This window comes from Oncorhynchus tshawytscha, linkage group LG02 (assembly GCF_018296145.1).
Source record: "Oncorhynchus tshawytscha isolate Ot180627B linkage group LG02, Otsh_v2.0, whole genome shotgun sequence".
Lineage (NCBI taxonomy): Eukaryota > Metazoa > Chordata > Actinopteri > Salmoniformes > Salmonidae > Oncorhynchus > Oncorhynchus tshawytscha.
In genome coordinates this window covers 32,544,292-32,560,453 of record NC_056430.1, presented here as the reverse complement: position 1 = coordinate 32,560,453, position 16,162 = coordinate 32,544,292, and the positions used below count along the sequence as shown (strand labels likewise).

Here is a 16,162-nt window from a genome sequence, read left to right as displayed (position 1 = left end):
ATGTGTAATGTATGTGTATGTGTAATGTATGTACAGTAGGTGGATGAACGTTGGGTGTACAGTAGGTGGATGAACGTTACAGTAGGTGTACAGTAGGTGGATGAACGTTGGGTGTACAGTAGGTGGATGAACGTTGGGTGTACAGTAGGTGGATGAACGTTGGGTGTACAGTAGGTGGATGAACGTTGGGTGTACAGTAGGTGGATGAACGTTGCGAGTACAGTAGGTGGATGAACGTTGGGTGTACAGTAGGTGGATGAACGTTGCGAGTACAGTAGGTGGATGAACGTTGGGTATACAGTAGCTGTGGATGAGAAAGCAAGTGTTTGTAAGCGTAAGAGTGATATTCAAATCACTACAATTATTTATTCAGATCATAACAGTATTGGAAGCTCCAGGGAACGTTTCTGAATTAGAAATAAGGTTTGGTTTAGCTTTGAGTTTCATTTCTCACATTAAGGAGACGGGAGAAAGCCTCTGGTTTCAATCTAGTGGCTCAAAATTAGTTAGTGATTATTTTTCTCGTTTCCAAGAGGGTTGACTAAGAAAACATGAGAAAATGAACATTGTGGGGTGTGTGGTTGACAACTTGTGAGAACTCAAGGGGAAGTGGCCTATCTGCTGTGTTCTGTGCCCGCCTCCTGCTCCCTGCCTTCTCACGACGCTCTCTTGACTTTCTCTTTCTAGAAGAAGACCCTCATCCACTCGGTCTATCGCTCACTCCATTTATATCCTCAGGCAATGGTTGGGATCTTTATGTTAGGGACCTTTCTCTTGTACTGTGTGGGACAGAACCAAATTCAAGGTAAGTGCACTGCCATCTACAACTACTAGTCAGGGTTGGGGGTATCCCATTTTAATAGAGGAATTGACTTGAAATTCTTATTCAATAATTAGAAAGTGTAATTTATTTCCAATGTTGATTTTGAAATCGTTGAGTAAGAATTCACTTCTGGAATTGACAAGCATTGACCCCAACCCTGGTACTGGTACCTGGCACAAGGCAGACATGGGTAATGGCAGGTCCATTATGAGAGCAGTATTTCCCCTGTATTAATTTAGCAAACCAAAGGCAAAATTGCCACGGGGAACAGGCCCTTACTTTAACGGTCAACTTTGGGCACGAAAACAGTCCAACTTTCAAACAGAAATAGGGTGTGCCTTTGGTGATTCATCAATGTGTCTTTCTGGTCATGCACGCCACAACCAACGTAGCTAGTTCGTTAGCTAAGATAGCCACTTGTAGCTAGCCAGTAACTCCTCCAGTATGGTTTGACGTCATTTCACAGGATTGGTTTTTGGATGGAAGCTGTAGAGATTGTTAAGAAACACAGGAGGTTGGTGGCACATTAATTGGGGAGAACGGGCTCATGGTAATGACTGGAGCGGAATTAGTGGAATGGCAACAAATACATCAAATACATGGTTTCCAAGGTTTCCAGGTGTTTGATGCCAATTAATTCGCTCCGTTCCGGCCATTATCATGAGCCATCCTCCCCTCAGCAGCCTGTGGTAAGAAATGACAAATACCTTATATATTATTGATCTATTTACTTTAAGCGTTAAATGACCTGGTATGCATTGATCAGTTTAAATACTTTTTATTTAGTTTTACATTTTTTCCCAACCTAAAAAAGTCAACCTAAAAAAAGGTAACTGTCCAGTGTTTCCAGATTTCTATGAAATATGACTTATCATTAATTAGAATATGAGTGAAATAGTTTTCTTTCCAAATAATGGTAATTAAGTATGTTAAAAAGCCACTTTTCTGTGTTAGAATGGTGTGGTAGTACCCCAATCACAGACTGGTGTGGGCAAGGAAACCCCTGATTGGTCAGCTCAAATCATCTTCTATGAGGAAATGGCAAGCATTTTTAAACAATCTGTTTGAGATATATGTTTTTTTCCCCCCAATTTATGCTTTGGCTACAAATACAAGTATGGGGTCAACAACATTATTTGGGTAGGACTTTAAAACTGAAACATTTTTCTCTCTGCCCCATGGCAAAATGTGTTGAAATGCAGGAAGCTTGCTGTTTGTCGCCCCACCCAAAAAATCTGTTTTGGGGCCTCCCGGGTGGCACAGTGGTCTAAGCCACTGCAACAAGCCCAGGCTCTGCCGCAGCTGGCTGTGACCGGGAGGCTCATGGGGTGATACACAATTGGCCCAGTGTTGTCCAGGGTTAGGGAGGGTTTGGACGGCAAGGATATCCTTGTCTCATTGTGCACTAGCGACTCCTGTGGCAGGCTGGGCACAGTGCACGCTGACCAGGTCGCTGGGTGTAATGGTGTTTCCTCCGACACATTGGTACGGCTGGCTTCCGGGTTGGATGTGTGTTGTGTCAAGAAGCAGTGTGGCTTGGTTGGGTTGTGTTTCGGAGGACGCATGGCTCTCGACCTTCGCCTCTCCCAAGTCCGTACGGGAGTTGCAGAGATGAGACAAGACAGTAACTAATTATTGGATACCATGAAATTGGGGAGAAAAAGGGGTAAAATAATAAATTTAAGAAATCAGTTATACTTCCTTCCATTTATACTTTCAAAATCATTTATCCCTCAACATACCCCCTAGAACTGTTTTAAAATGTCAAACAAATTTCCGGAGGGGGTACCACCTGGATCTACTGTCTACTGTTCTTCCCCCCCAATATGTACGCCACAATTTCGCCCTTGTAGCAGACCCTCCTAGACCTTGCTGTGAATTTGTGCCTGAGAGAGTCAGGGATCATTAATGATGTCACTGTTGTGTTTGGTGTTTCAGGGGTCCCCCAAGGATGTGTGTCCCAGCCCTCATGTTCAGCTTGCCTGAGGAGCCCTGGATGTGCCTGGTGCAAACACAAGGTCAGCTTTATCATGCATCATCTGGCTTGCTGTTGCTTCCTCATTTCTTTGTTTCAAACTGTTGCATGTTTTATCCTTGAGTGTTGCTATTAAAATGTCAATAGCTACTTACAATAGGATCGAGTACAATTATTTGTCACATGCGTCGTAAACAACAGTGAAATGCTTACTTACGGGTCCTTACCAATAATACAGAGAGGGAAAAAAAGAGAAATAGTAGGGAAAAAGAAGAAGAAAAACAAGGGGTAATGGGTCTTCACTGCAGGCTGAATGGTGAAAATCTTTTGCAACTTGGGTGAGATCATAGACAATGATGTCCCATCAAGCTCATGTAAGATTTTGTGGATGTTATATTTTCAACATTTTCAATAGCTTCTACAGTTCAGCAGACATTTTACTTACAGTTATGGGTTTAATTATACAGGACCTTAAATTTAATGGTGGAAGAGATCACGTGACGTGTCAAACACTTTACCTCCTTACCTCCTGGTGATAAGAGGTGTGAAAGGTTAGATTGATGGAAAGCCCGTTAGGTCAAGTGAATGTTTACATTTCTCCTTCACATTGTCATACATTTAGAGGAAAAGTTATTTTCCAATCGTTTCATTCTGAACATAACATATTCTTTGTTCTGTTCCACTGTTCCGACCAGCAAAATAAAGTTCTGAACCAGTTCAAACCAAAAACAAGTAAAAATTACATTTAGATCAACATTAAATTACTTTACCAATGGATAGAGCAGCTTGCTGTGGAGTGGGCAAGCTATGTACATACATTGGTCAGAAAAGTGTAGTGTAAAATAAAATGTTGCGTGTGAGGAGAGTGCTGGGCATGAAGCGCTGGGCATCTTGTTGTTATGACATGCGTTATCTGAATTAGGCCCACAGTATTATACCTACGGAGGAGCGGCTTCTATGAAGGAACTTTGAATGTCTTTGAACTTCAGAGAGTTGTCTTAACTAACATTGGACCAGAGCTAGCTGTTGATCATGACTCTCACTTCCATTACATTACACATAATGCCACCGAGAGCTAACAAGCTAGCTAGCTAACTAACAAGCTTGTGTGTGCAGAGCGGCACCATAATTCAAATAAAAACACGTCTTAGCTTTTTGCAGTTAATAAATCCAATGTGAAACGTGAAAACTATAGTGTCCTTAACTAGCATTGAAAAGATAATCCATCGTTCTCTAATTCAAAATCTCTCTCCCTAATTTCTGAATCACACCTGTAAGTTACAGTAGTTACTTACAGGTGTGTTACAGTAGTTACAGTAGACTATAGTAGACTATGCATGGTTCGGAGGGAGGGGAGGTAGCCTACACACACACAAACCCTGGCAAAGATTTACAGCTGGCAGGCAGACACTGGAATAAGTTTATGAGTGACAGTGAGGTCTTTGTGTAGGCAATTTGTTGCATGTTTTGTGGGACTATAAAAAAAAATGACTTGAACGTAAAATTACTTTTCTAATCCGGAACAGTATATATCACTTTTGTTTTCATTTCTGATTCTATTCCTAGAAAAATGTCATCATTTTCAGGTTTTCTTTCTGTTCCCTGAACCGGCTCCAACCCCTGGCTATAACTGTTAGAATATCTTCTCTTTCTAGATCCTCAAACATTTATACTAGTGTCAAATTACAGACATATGGCACTGCATAGGTTCTTCACCATAGCACTACTCATTAAACAAAGTGTAGTGGCTAGGTTCTAAGATTCCAAAAGGACACTTCTATAGACCAGACCTGGGTTCAAATACTATTTCAAATATCTCAATTACTTTCACATACCTAATATTCAGATATCTTTCATTTGAAAAAACAAGTAGTTGAATAGTATAATGTATTTGGAAATAGACTTGGAAAGTTTTTGAAAATACTCAAATACACTGACTCAAATACACTCCCATGCATTAACCCAGGTTTTTGAAAATACTCTCAATTACAATTTGGTAGACTATTTGTTTGTTTTTTTAACAAATAATCATTCCAAATACTCAAATAAAAGTACTTGTTGTGGGTTGTGTATTTGAAAATTCTCAATGTTTTTATTTACATACAGTGGCAAGAAAAAGTATGTGAACCCTTTGGAATTACCTGGATTTCTGCAGAAATTGGTCATCAAATTTGATCTGATCTTCATCGAAGTCACAACAATAGACAAACATAGTGTCCTTAAACTAATAACACACAAATTATTGTATTTTTATTGTCTATATTGAATACATAATTTAAACATTCACAGTGTAGGTTGGAAAAAGTATGTGAACACCTAGGCTAATGACTTCTCCAAAAGCTATTTGGAGTCAGGAGTCAGCTAACCTGGAGTCCAATCAATGAGACGAGATTGGAGATGTTGGTTAGAGCTGCCTTTCCCTATAAAAAACACACACAAAATCTGAGTTTGCTATTCACAAGAAGCATTGCCTGATGTGAACCATGCCTCGAAAAAAAAAAAGATCTCAGAAGACCTAAGATTAAGAATAGTTGACTTGCATAAAGCTGGAAAGGGTTACAAAAGTATTTCTAAAAGCCTTGATGTTCATCAGTCCACAAAAAGACAAATTGTCTATAAATGGAGAAAATTCAGCACTGTTGCTACTCTCCCTAGGAGTGGCCATCCTGCAAAGATGACTGCAAGAGCACAGCGCAGAACGCTCAATGAGGTAAAGAACAATCCTAGAGTGTCAGCTAAAGACTTACAGAAATCTCTGGAACATGCTAACATCTCTGTTGACGAGTCTACTATGCGTAAAACACTAAACAAGAAGGGTGTTCATGGGAGGACACCAAAAAAAAAGCATTCCTGGACATCTGAAGTTTGCAAAAGTGCACCTGGCTGTTCCACAGTGCTACTGGCAAAATATTCTGTGGACAGATGAAACTATCGTTGAGTTGTTTTGGAAGGAACACACAACACTATGTGTGGAGAAAAAAAGGCACAGCACATCAACATCAAAACCTCATCCCAACTGTAAAGTATGGTGGAGGGAGCATCATGGTTTGGGGATGCTTTGCTGCCTCAGGGCCTGGACAGCTTGCTATCATCAATGGAAAAATTTAATTTCCAAGTTTATCAAGACATTTTGCAGCAGAATGCTAATTATATCTGTTTGCCAATTGAAGCTCAACAGAAGTTGGGTGATGCAACAGGACAACGACCCAAAACACAGAAGTAAATCAATTACAGAATGGCTTCAACAGAAGAAAATGTGCCTGCTGGAGTGGCCCAGTCAGAGTCCTGACCTCAACCCGATTAAGGTGCTGTGTCATGACCTCAAGAGAGCAGTTCACACCAGACATCCCAAGAATATTGCTAAACTGAACCAGTTTTGTAAAGAGGAATGGTGCAAAATTCCTCCTGACCGTTGTTGAAGGAAGAGTACCAAGATGGCTGCACGGTGGCTTCAATGGATAATTGATTTGAACCCAGGTCTGCTATAGCCACTTTTACAAAGACTGGTTCCAACACATTTTCCCCATTTAAAGACTTAAGAGAGTTATTGTTCTAGTTGCAATTAAAATGTAATTTATTACTCACAAAAAGGTCCAGGTTTGTCACAGATTCCAGTTGATGAATGGTAAAACAAAGCAATAGATTCTGGGTGTTCTAAACAGATTCCAGATAATATTGAAGTCACAAATGTATAATGCACAAAGGTAAAAAGGATGAAAAAAAGATATACATTAATGATTAAGTAAATGGTTCCAATGGTTGAAAACGGTATGTCTTTCGCATCTTCTATACAGATTTGTAACAACTTTTCCAATTAAAAAAATACTAATCTCAAAACTAGACATTTTGCAGATATAGTCTGCAAGGCTTTATAGTCTCAAGGCCTTGATTATACATATCATAGGTTCTGGTCCTCTTTTTAAATAATTTAGATTTTTTTTCACCACAATTTCAGACGAATTGCCAATACATAAGCTTCTTTTATGGTAAAAATAAATAAATACAGGTGCCTTAAAGTGTTGGTCCTGTGTTTCATGAGCTGAAATAAAAGATCCCAGAAATGTTCCATACTCACAAAAAGATTATTTCTCTCAAAATTGGTGCACAAATGTGTTAACATCCCTATTAGTGAGCATTTCTCCTTTGCCAAGATAGTACATCCACCTGACAGGTGTGGCATATCAAGAAGCTAATTAAATAGCATGATCATTACACAGGTGCACCTTGTGCGGGGGCCAATAAAAGCCTACACTCAAGTGTGCAGTTTTGTCACAAAACACAATGCCACAGATGTCTCAAATTTTGATGGATTGTGCAATTGGCATGCTGACTGCAGGAATATCCACCACAGCTCTTGCCAGATAATGTTATGTTCATTTCTCTACCATAAGCCACCTTCAATGTTATTTTTGAGAATTTATCAGTACGTCCAACCGGCCTCATAACCATAGACCACGTGTATAGCGTTGTGTGGGTTTGCTGATGTCAACATTGTGAACAGAGTGCCCCATGGTGGCGGTGGGGTTATGGTGTGGTTAGGCATAGGCTACGGAAAACCAACACAATTGCATTTTATCGATGGCAATTTGAATGCACAGAGATACCGTGATGAGATCTTGAGGCCCATTGTTGCGCCATTCATCTGCCGCCATCACCTCAGGTTTCAGCATGATAATGCACAGCTCCATATCACAATACTTGGAAGCTGAAAATGTCCCAGTTCTTCCATGGCCCCCATACTTACCAGACATGTCCCCCATTGAGCATGTTTGGGATGCTCTGGATCGACATGTACGATAGCATGTTCCAGTTCCTGCCAATATCCAGCAACTTCGCACAGCCATTGAAACCGAACATTCCACAGACCACAATCAACAGCCTGATCAACTCAGAAAGTAGGACAGCAATCAGAAAGTAGGACAGATTTTATTGCACGCTTATGTTGCTTAGATTTTTGAAGATTATCAGTGAGGTTCTTGCTCACAATTAAAAACGGTTTTATTGTTTCAAGTTAATACTTCAAGTCAGCTGACAAATCCCACTGGGCACAGGTGTCAGTTCAAGGTCAATTTCACGTTGTTTAACGTAATTTCATTGAAATGAATGGAAACAACATTGAATCAACCCGTGTGTGCCCAGTGGATTGATTTACTCAGTAAACACACTGTCTTGCTTGGGTGCTCATTGTCTTACACAACATGTGTATGTTCCCTATCCTGCTCTCAGTTTGGGGTTGATAATTGAATGGTGTATTGTGCTGCTGCAGCGCTCTGTGGTTTCCTAAACTAGTCATGCAACTGATGTCAGACTCACTTCCGTCTTTCTATTCTATTTCCACATGCATTTCCTGTTAATTTATGTGGTATATATTTTGGTGAAGATATTGGTGATACATTCAAATGCTTGTTGGCTTTGACTTTAACTCTGTCATTTCTCCCTGCAACCAAAACCCTCTTCCCCAAAGCAACAGTCTAATTTATAGGTCCTATCTACAATAATGACATGTCCTATGTATCTTTAAAGATAATAATTATACAGAGATGTACCCCCATCTGTTGGATTGACAGCAGGTAGGCCCACATGATAATCTGGCAACCCACGTGTATGAGTCAGTGTTTTATTTTCTCTATCCTTAGTCCGACACACTGAACTAAGACCATAATACACATCCTCCTGACAGGACTTCCTGAAGTCTGGAGAGTCCAGTGAGCGGAGGTGCGACACTGCTGAGTCTCTGAGGACCAGGCGTTGTGAGCAGATGGACATCATCAACCCCCGATTAGATCCAGTCTTTCTGAAGAATAATGATCTCAGCAGCAACTCAGACAATGTGGTCCAGCTTAAGCCACAAAACCTCCTCTTCAAACTCAGAGTCGGTGAGAGTTATATGACTCTTCCTAAAAGGAAGTATTTCTCAGAATACAAACGGGGACAGGTCGGAAATCTGAAATACAAACAGGGACAGGTCTGAAATCTGAAATTCAAACAGGGACAGGTCTCAAATCTGAAATACAAACAGGGACAGGTCTCAAATCTGAAATACAAACAGGGACAAGTCTGAAATCTGAAATTCAAACAGGGACAGGTCTGAAATCTGAAATACAAACAGGGACAGGTCTCAAATCTGAAATACAAACAGGGACAGGTCTCAAATCTGAAATACAAACAGGGACAGGTCTGAAATCTGAAATACAAACAGGGACAGGTCTGAAATCTGAAATACAAACAGGGACAGGTCTGAAATCTGAAATACAAACAGGGACAGGTCTGAAATCTGAAATACAAACAGGGACAGGTCTGAAATCTGAAATACAAGAAGGGACAGGTCTGAAATCTGAAATACAAACAGGGACAGGTCTGAAATCTGAAATTCAAACAGGGACAGGTCTGAAATCTGAAATACAAACAGGGACAGGTCTGAAATCTGAAATACAAACAGGGACAGGTCTGAAATCTGAAATTCAAACAGGGACAGGTCTGAAATCTGAAATTCAAACAGGGACAGGTCTGAAATCTGAAATTTGTAGTGGTGCTTTATAGATTATTTTTGAAGCCGTGCAAAGTAATAGAAATAACGACATCATGTGAAGTATTGTAGTGATGCATGTATTTGCAGTTGATAACTGTTCTAGCTGACCCGTTTGTTTTAGGAGTCCCTCAGACCTTCAATGTCTCATTCAAGAGAGCCGAGGGCTACCCCATAGACCTGTATTACCTGATGGACCTGTCCTTCTCCATGAAGGACGACCTGGACACCATCAAGAACCTAGGCCAGGACATCCTCTCTGCACTGAAAAAAGTCACCCAGAAGGTCCGCATTGGTGAGTGCTGAGGAGACAGACCTTTGCAGAAGATAGGATTTCATGTCAGGATTTCAATCAACTGTGTGTAGTCATCCGAATATGCCACCTCTCCTCATCCTGTCCATCTTTATCCCTCTCCTCTCTCCGCTGTCAGGCTTCGGCTCATTTGTAGACAAGGTGGCTCTGCCATACGTCAGCCAGGTGAAGGCCAAGAAGAATAACCCCTGTCCCAACCGCCTGAACATCTGTCAACCTGCCTTCAGCTTCCAAAATATTCTGAGACTCACAGAAGACGTGGACGAGTTCAAGACCAGGGTCAGCGACCAGATCATCTCTGGAAACCTGGACTCCCCCGAGGCAGGCTTTGACGCAATCATGCAGGCAGCTGTCTGCCAGGTAGTGTCATACATAACCAAACACAGTCACCTCCACTTTATAGATTGGAGGCAAGGATGTCTAGAACATCCATATTTCTTTTTCTATGGGTTTTTCCTTCTTTCTTTCTCTCTCTCTTACTTGCCTCACACCATCTCTGTCACTCTGTGTCTCTCTCTTTCCAGAGTGTGATTGGTTGGAACAATGTCACCCGGATCCTGGTCTACACGTCAGATGACACCTTCCATATTGCCGGGGATGGCAGGCTGGCTGGTATATTCGAGCCTCATGACGGCATGTGCCATCTGAATGGCACTGGCTTCTACGATGGCACTAAATATGTGAGTTATCAAGAGAGGAGAAGGGTGATCAACACTTAGAAGACATGAGCTTGTTTCAGTGATAGGGGCTAACATTTACTGCAGGAGAACTGGGGTACTACAACATCTTTCTGTGGTTATTTAATTCACTTCCTGTATGTGTCTCAGGACTACCCATCGGTTGGCCAGCTTGCCAGGGTCCTGGCAGCCAATAACATCCAGCTCATCTTTGCTGTCACCGAGGACAGTGTTGCTGCCTACAAGGTCAGAACTGACAGCAGAGGTTGATTGTAAGAGCAGATTACAAAATGTCACAAAATGTTTATCAAATAGCCCTTCTTACATCAGCTGATATATCAAATTGCTGTACAGAAACCCAGCCTAAAACCCCAAACAGCCAGCAATGCAGGTGTAGAGGCACAGTGGCTAGGAAAAACTCCCTAGAAAGGCCAAAACCTAGGAAGAAACCTGACTATGAGGTGTGGCCAGTCCTCTTCTGGCTGTGCCAGGTGGATATTATAACAGAACATGGCCAAGATGTTTAAATGTTCATAAATGACCAGCATGCTCAAATAATAATAATCACAGTAGTTGTCGAGGGTGCAGCAAGTCAGCACCTCAGGAGTAAATGTCAGTTGGCTTTTCATAGCCAATCATTGAGAGTATCTCTACCGCTCCTGCTGTCTCTAGAGAGTTGAAAACAGCAGGTCTGGGACAGGTAGCACGTCCGGTGAACAGGTCAGGGTTCCATAGCCGCAGGCAGAACAGTTGAAACTGGAGCAGCAGCACGGCCAGGTGGACTGGGGACAGCAAGGAGTCATCATGCCAGGTAGTCCTGAGGCATGGTCCTAGGGCTCAGGTCCTCCGAGAAAAAGAAAGAAAGAATTAGAGAGAGCGTACTTAAATTCACACAGGACACCGGATAAGACAGGAGAAATACTCCAGAAAAATGGCCCAAATGGAAAAAAGGCCCGATGTAGTCAAAAACATGATTTCTCTGTGTTTTCTATATATTTCCACACTGTGAGGTTGGAATAATACTGTGAAATTGTGAAAAGGATGATAATACCCTTTTAGTGTAAGAGCTGTTTTAAAGACCACCTGAAATTTCAGGCTGTTTTGGTGGGATGAAGTTTTGGCCTGCCTGGTGACATGAGTTAATAGACCAATAAGAAAGAGAGTTCCAAACCTTTCTGCCAATAACAGCTAGTTTTCATTATCCATTCCCCACTAAGACCACTTCCAGACAGTCCCAGCAAAATTCTTGCTTGAGAAACTTCTGTTTGCTAAGAAATTATTTTTGTTTCATTATTACCATTTTAATTGAAAACAATCACATTAAGGTACTTAATTGTTACCCAGAAATGCTTTGATGTTGAGATAAAAACAGCTGCCTTGGACCTTTAACCTCAGTATTTATACCTCCTCCCATCTCTCTCTATTGTGCCCACACACACACACACACACACACACACACACACACACACACACACACACACACACACACACACACACACACACACACACACACACACACACACACACACTTCTCTAGGCATTGAGTAAACTAATCCCTCAGTCAGTGGTGGGGGTCCTGAAGAACGACTCCAGCAACGTGGTCCTGCTCATCTCAGAGGCCTACAGTGTGAGTATCTCAAGCTTAGAATACAGTTAACAAGCTACTGCAAAATGGCGAATGGCTGCAATGACCAAAAAATAGGAATGCTTTATGTGAAACAGAGATGCTGAAGCTGGAAATAAAAGCATGTCTGTGGTTATGCTCATGAGTCACACTGCAGACTAAAAGGGTAGAACCTATTCATATGTATTTTCATTGGAAACCACGGCATCATGGTTACCTACTGATCTACAGTGTATAGTGTGGGCTGTGCTCTCACAGGTCTAAAAATAGGCTGTGGCAAATTATGTCTAAATCTTCCTAGTGGGGACTTCAAAGGTTTCATACATGATAGGCCTACATTTCTCTAGATAGGAGTATGTTAAAATAGAGAAATATATACTACTTTTCCAAATGCATTACTTACAAACAAAAGTGGCCTTGCAATGAAATGCCATTTATTGGACACATAGACATAGATGTAACATCATCAGCAGTTCTATCTGGTAATGCATATCTATTCACAGAACCTGTCCTCCACCATCTTACTGGAGCACCATGAAGCTCCCTCAGATCTGGACGTGACCTACAGATCCCACTGCACCCCTGAAAAAGGGGACAACACCCATTGGCAGAGGAGGGGCGAGTGCATGAACGTCAAGCTCAACCAGCAGGTCTGGCACAAAGCAGGGGCGGGGGAAGAGATCATAATGTGAATAAGAACAGCAAAGCTCATGTCTTCAAAGGATTTAGTCATGTAACTTGGACTGAAAGAACATTTTGTTGTGTATTATCCCCTCTCTTGCTCCCAGGTCAACTTCACGGTAAGCCTGAACATTTCAACATGTCTAAAGGAGAAGCAGACGTTTTCCCTAAAACTGCAGGGCATCAGTGAGACCCTGAAGGTCTCTGTGGAAACCCTGTGTGACTGTGACTGCCAAGACAGAGAAGAGCAGTCCTCACACTGCAATGAAATTGGAACGCTCACCTGCGGCATCTGCAGGCAAGTCCTAAAATTATGACTAGAACTCACAGCACCTCCTGTTTGGTGAGATAGAGAACTGTGCTTACAAACTGCACAGAGTGAGGGAAACAGCTGCAGTCTGCAGTCTGACTGTTACCATAGAGCAGTAAACTAGTTTTTGTAGTCAATGAAATGTATCAAAGATATACTGGATGTTATCAAAACTTCAGGTGATTCAAGCCAATTGTTCTCCAGATAAAGGGAATACAGAGAAAGTGATTAAAGTGTTGTTTAGATACTGATGAGTAGGAATAGGAGTCTTCTCTGATCACGTAACCTGACCAGAAACAACTCCTGGCCCAAAATAGGCTATAAGTATCAGAATTTCCCCTGTTTTTTTGTTGTTTTTCCCTGGCTTTTCATAGTTTTTGTAAAATACTATGCCCTTTAGCTGTGATGAGGGTCACCTGGGTCAGAGGTGTGAGTGTGAGCGGCCTAAGGACATGACCTCTGCCGAATCTATGGCCGCAACATGTCGCCAAGACAACTCCTCGCAGCTGTGCAGCGGGCTTGGGAGCTGTGAGTGTGGCATGTGTATGTGTCAGGGCACCCACCGTGGCAATTTTTGCCAATGTGATGACAACATCTGTGCACGCCACAACAACATGCTCTGCGGTGGTGAGTAAACTCAAACAGTTAGTTCCTGCCATGCATTTTGATTGGCTGAAGAATGTGTTCCTTAGTTGTATTTTATTGCAGCCCATTTTTCAGACATGTAATGTCTTCTGCAGGTAATGGGCAGTGTGAATGTGGAACATGTAAGTGTAATGCCAATTACACAGGCTCTGCATGTGACTGTTCCACCCTCACCGACCAGTGCAGGACTGTTGGGAAGCTGTGCAATGGCCAGGGAACATGCCAGTGTAACCAGTGCCAGTGCAACAAAGACTTCTTTGGCATAAACTGCTCAAAGATTGCTAACGCATGCCCAAAATTCCTGTGAGTACAAGACAATAACTTAAAGTGAGTTTGGATTGAGCTTCCAGGTTGACAAAGCTTAGGTCTTGAATAGTGACCGTACAGCAACAGTTTACTTTTGCTACAATAAAATCCCCAAAAGTCCCCACAAGGATAGTAAAACAAGGAAAATTCTCCCTCGTGGTGATATTTCCCCCATCCACGTGAGGACAAATTCTATTATAAGATCAGGGGTTAGAGTTAGGGTTAGAACTGGGTTTGGGTTAGAATTAGGGTTAGGGTAAGGGTTAGGAGTTAGGTTTACGATTTAGGTTAGGGTTACGGGTTAAGGTTAGGTTTAGGGTTTAAGGTCAAGGTTATGGTTATGGTAAGGGTAAGGGTTAGGTTTAAGGTTAGGGGTTAAGGAAAACAGAATTTTGAATATAAATAAATTTTAGGTCCCCACGAGGATAGAACAACAAAACGTGTGTGTGTGTGTACCTTCAGTATGTCTGTTAACCTGTCTTTATGTCCAGGGACTGTGTGACATGTGAATTGGACAATAAAAAGATTAGCGGCCTAAAGAGTAACTGCAGCCAACTCTGTGGCTCAGTCAAGCTCACTTGGATGAAGGGACCCCAGGAGTTCCCCTGCAGTAAAGACACCATCTCCTACAAAGTGGAGCTGTTGCCTGATGGCAACATCCTGATCTTCTACGCAGATCTGCCTCGTGAGACCTTCAATTTATCTCTAATCATCATCCTTTAGTTTCATTTTATGTTCTAATGTTTTCACTTCTTCGGATCTCACTGCTCATTGTAGCAATTTATAATATTACTAGTGTTTAGGCTCACCTAAAAAACACAATTCCTATGATGTATTTTTTCTGCTCTATACTGCTATAGTTGTTTGATCAAATATTGTTTACATTAGACAAAAAGTTTGTTCAATATTTGAAGCTGTATTATAATTGGGGTTTTCCTTACCATGTGACCTGACCAGGGAAACTGGGGCCCAGTCAGGACACATGTTCTACTACAACCGCTTCCTCTCCACATTCCTGGCAGGCTCTATTGACAAGACTTACGTGATCATCGGCAGCTCTGTGTCCAGCATCATCTTCATCGGCATCGCAGTGATCCTCATCAGCAGGCTTATGCTAGAGCTCCACTACCGGAGAGAGTATGACAGCTTCCTCAAAGCAAAGGAGGCCGAAGTCTGGCAAGATGTGAGAGAAAGAACAGCACACACATGACAATGAATCACCATGACGTGAGATAGGCTAAATGTCCCTGCAATAACTGGTTGCTTGTCATAACCAAATAACTTTCTATTATTCTGTTTCATAGTTTTTTTATATGAATAGCGGATTTCATCATTATTTGTGTGAATATGTTTGGTCTTTTTGTGGTTGTTTAGTATTGATCTTAAAGAAAATAATCAACTTAATGAGTCTTTAATGCAAGATTTGTAAGGTTAGGTGTTGAAATTGATTGATGATAACATGATGCTCCCTCTGTACTAAACTTCTCTCTTGTTTGGTCCTTTTGTGTTTCAGATGAAAAATCCCTTGTTCCAGGATGCCACGACCGTGGTCGTGAACCCCATGCACGTTCAAGAGGACTGATCCAAACCATTAGACTCTAAAGCCAACAAACACTTTCATTCCAGAAAACCTGTGATCTACTGTAATAAGTGAAAGCCAGACCATACTGTATGCCGATCATAACTTCAGGGAACCGCAAGAACCGTCTGTTGCTAAGAGGATCAAAGACTTTGTCATGAGAACATTACATTCTATTTCCCTGTATTTCAAGGCCAATACGTATTTCAGATATTGTTTGCAGCACGTTTATTCCCATACTCACTTATTGGTTCTCTTCAATTTGATTGCTTCCTCTTGTTGTACAGGAGTAGTAGTGAGACCACTCCACTCTCTCTCAACTTTCAGTCTTTTTCTCATGATGAAGTCCCCCATCTCCTTATGTCCTCCTTCTCCTCTGCATTTGTCTGTTTATTTAAACATTTGATAGTTCAAATGTTCTGAAGTTGGTATGAATTATTAAGTCTTGTGAAGGGTCATTCGTTTTTAGTCTGTGCATTTAGTTTGTGTTGCATTATATTCCATTTTTCTTAATTAATTATTTTCGAATTATTATTATCAGCTGAATCATATTTCAAATTATTCTCTGTACAGTGTATTAATTAAGAAGGCCTATGTGAGCAATGTGTGATTGAAATTATATAGTACCGTTTTTAATTATATCAATTATAATAAAGTAATTTGTAGTGTAATGAGCAGGCAATAAAGGAGGGAAAAACATGAA

At 41.4% G+C, this 16,162-nt stretch overlaps 1 protein-coding gene across 2 annotated transcripts; it reads left to right on the top strand.

Annotated features, from left to right (window-relative positions):
* Nucleotides 1-662: 662 nt before the first annotated feature.
* On the top strand, nucleotides 663-16,162 carry itgb7 (integrin, beta 7). 2 transcript variants are annotated; one of them, XM_024378120.2, is made up of 15 exons: nucleotides 663-805; nucleotides 2,762-2,841; nucleotides 8,479-8,674; nucleotides 9,449-9,619; nucleotides 9,756-9,997; nucleotides 10,162-10,317; nucleotides 10,465-10,560; nucleotides 11,852-11,941; nucleotides 12,442-12,588; nucleotides 12,727-12,917; nucleotides 13,330-13,556; nucleotides 13,670-13,877; nucleotides 14,372-14,565; nucleotides 14,903-15,063; nucleotides 15,394-16,162. In XM_024378120.2, exons 1-15 carry the CDS (start codon nucleotides 742-744, stop codon nucleotides 15,460-15,462), a joined length of 2,292 nt encoding a protein of 763 aa, XP_024233888.1. In that variant the 5' UTR covers nucleotides 663-741; the 3' UTR covers nucleotides 15,463-16,162. The 2 variants fall into 2 exon arrangements, with proteins under 2 accessions (XP_024233888.1, XP_024233897.1); XM_024378129.2 differs by lacking the exon at nucleotides 15,394-16,162 and having other exon boundaries at nucleotides 14,838-15,057.

Coding starts and splice junctions, on each gene's coding strand:
- itgb7 (XM_024378120.2), top strand. CDS start 742: ATGGTTGGGATCTTTATGTTAGGGACCTTTCTCTTGTACTGTGTGGGA. Junction 10,561..11,851: donor ACAGTGTTGCTGCCTACAAG/GTCAGAACTGAC, acceptor ACACTTCTCTAG/GCATTGAGTAAACTAATCCC. Junction 12,918..13,329: donor CTCACCTGCGGCATCTGCAG/GCAAGTCCTAAA, acceptor TATGCCCTTTAG/CTGTGATGAGGGTCACCTGG.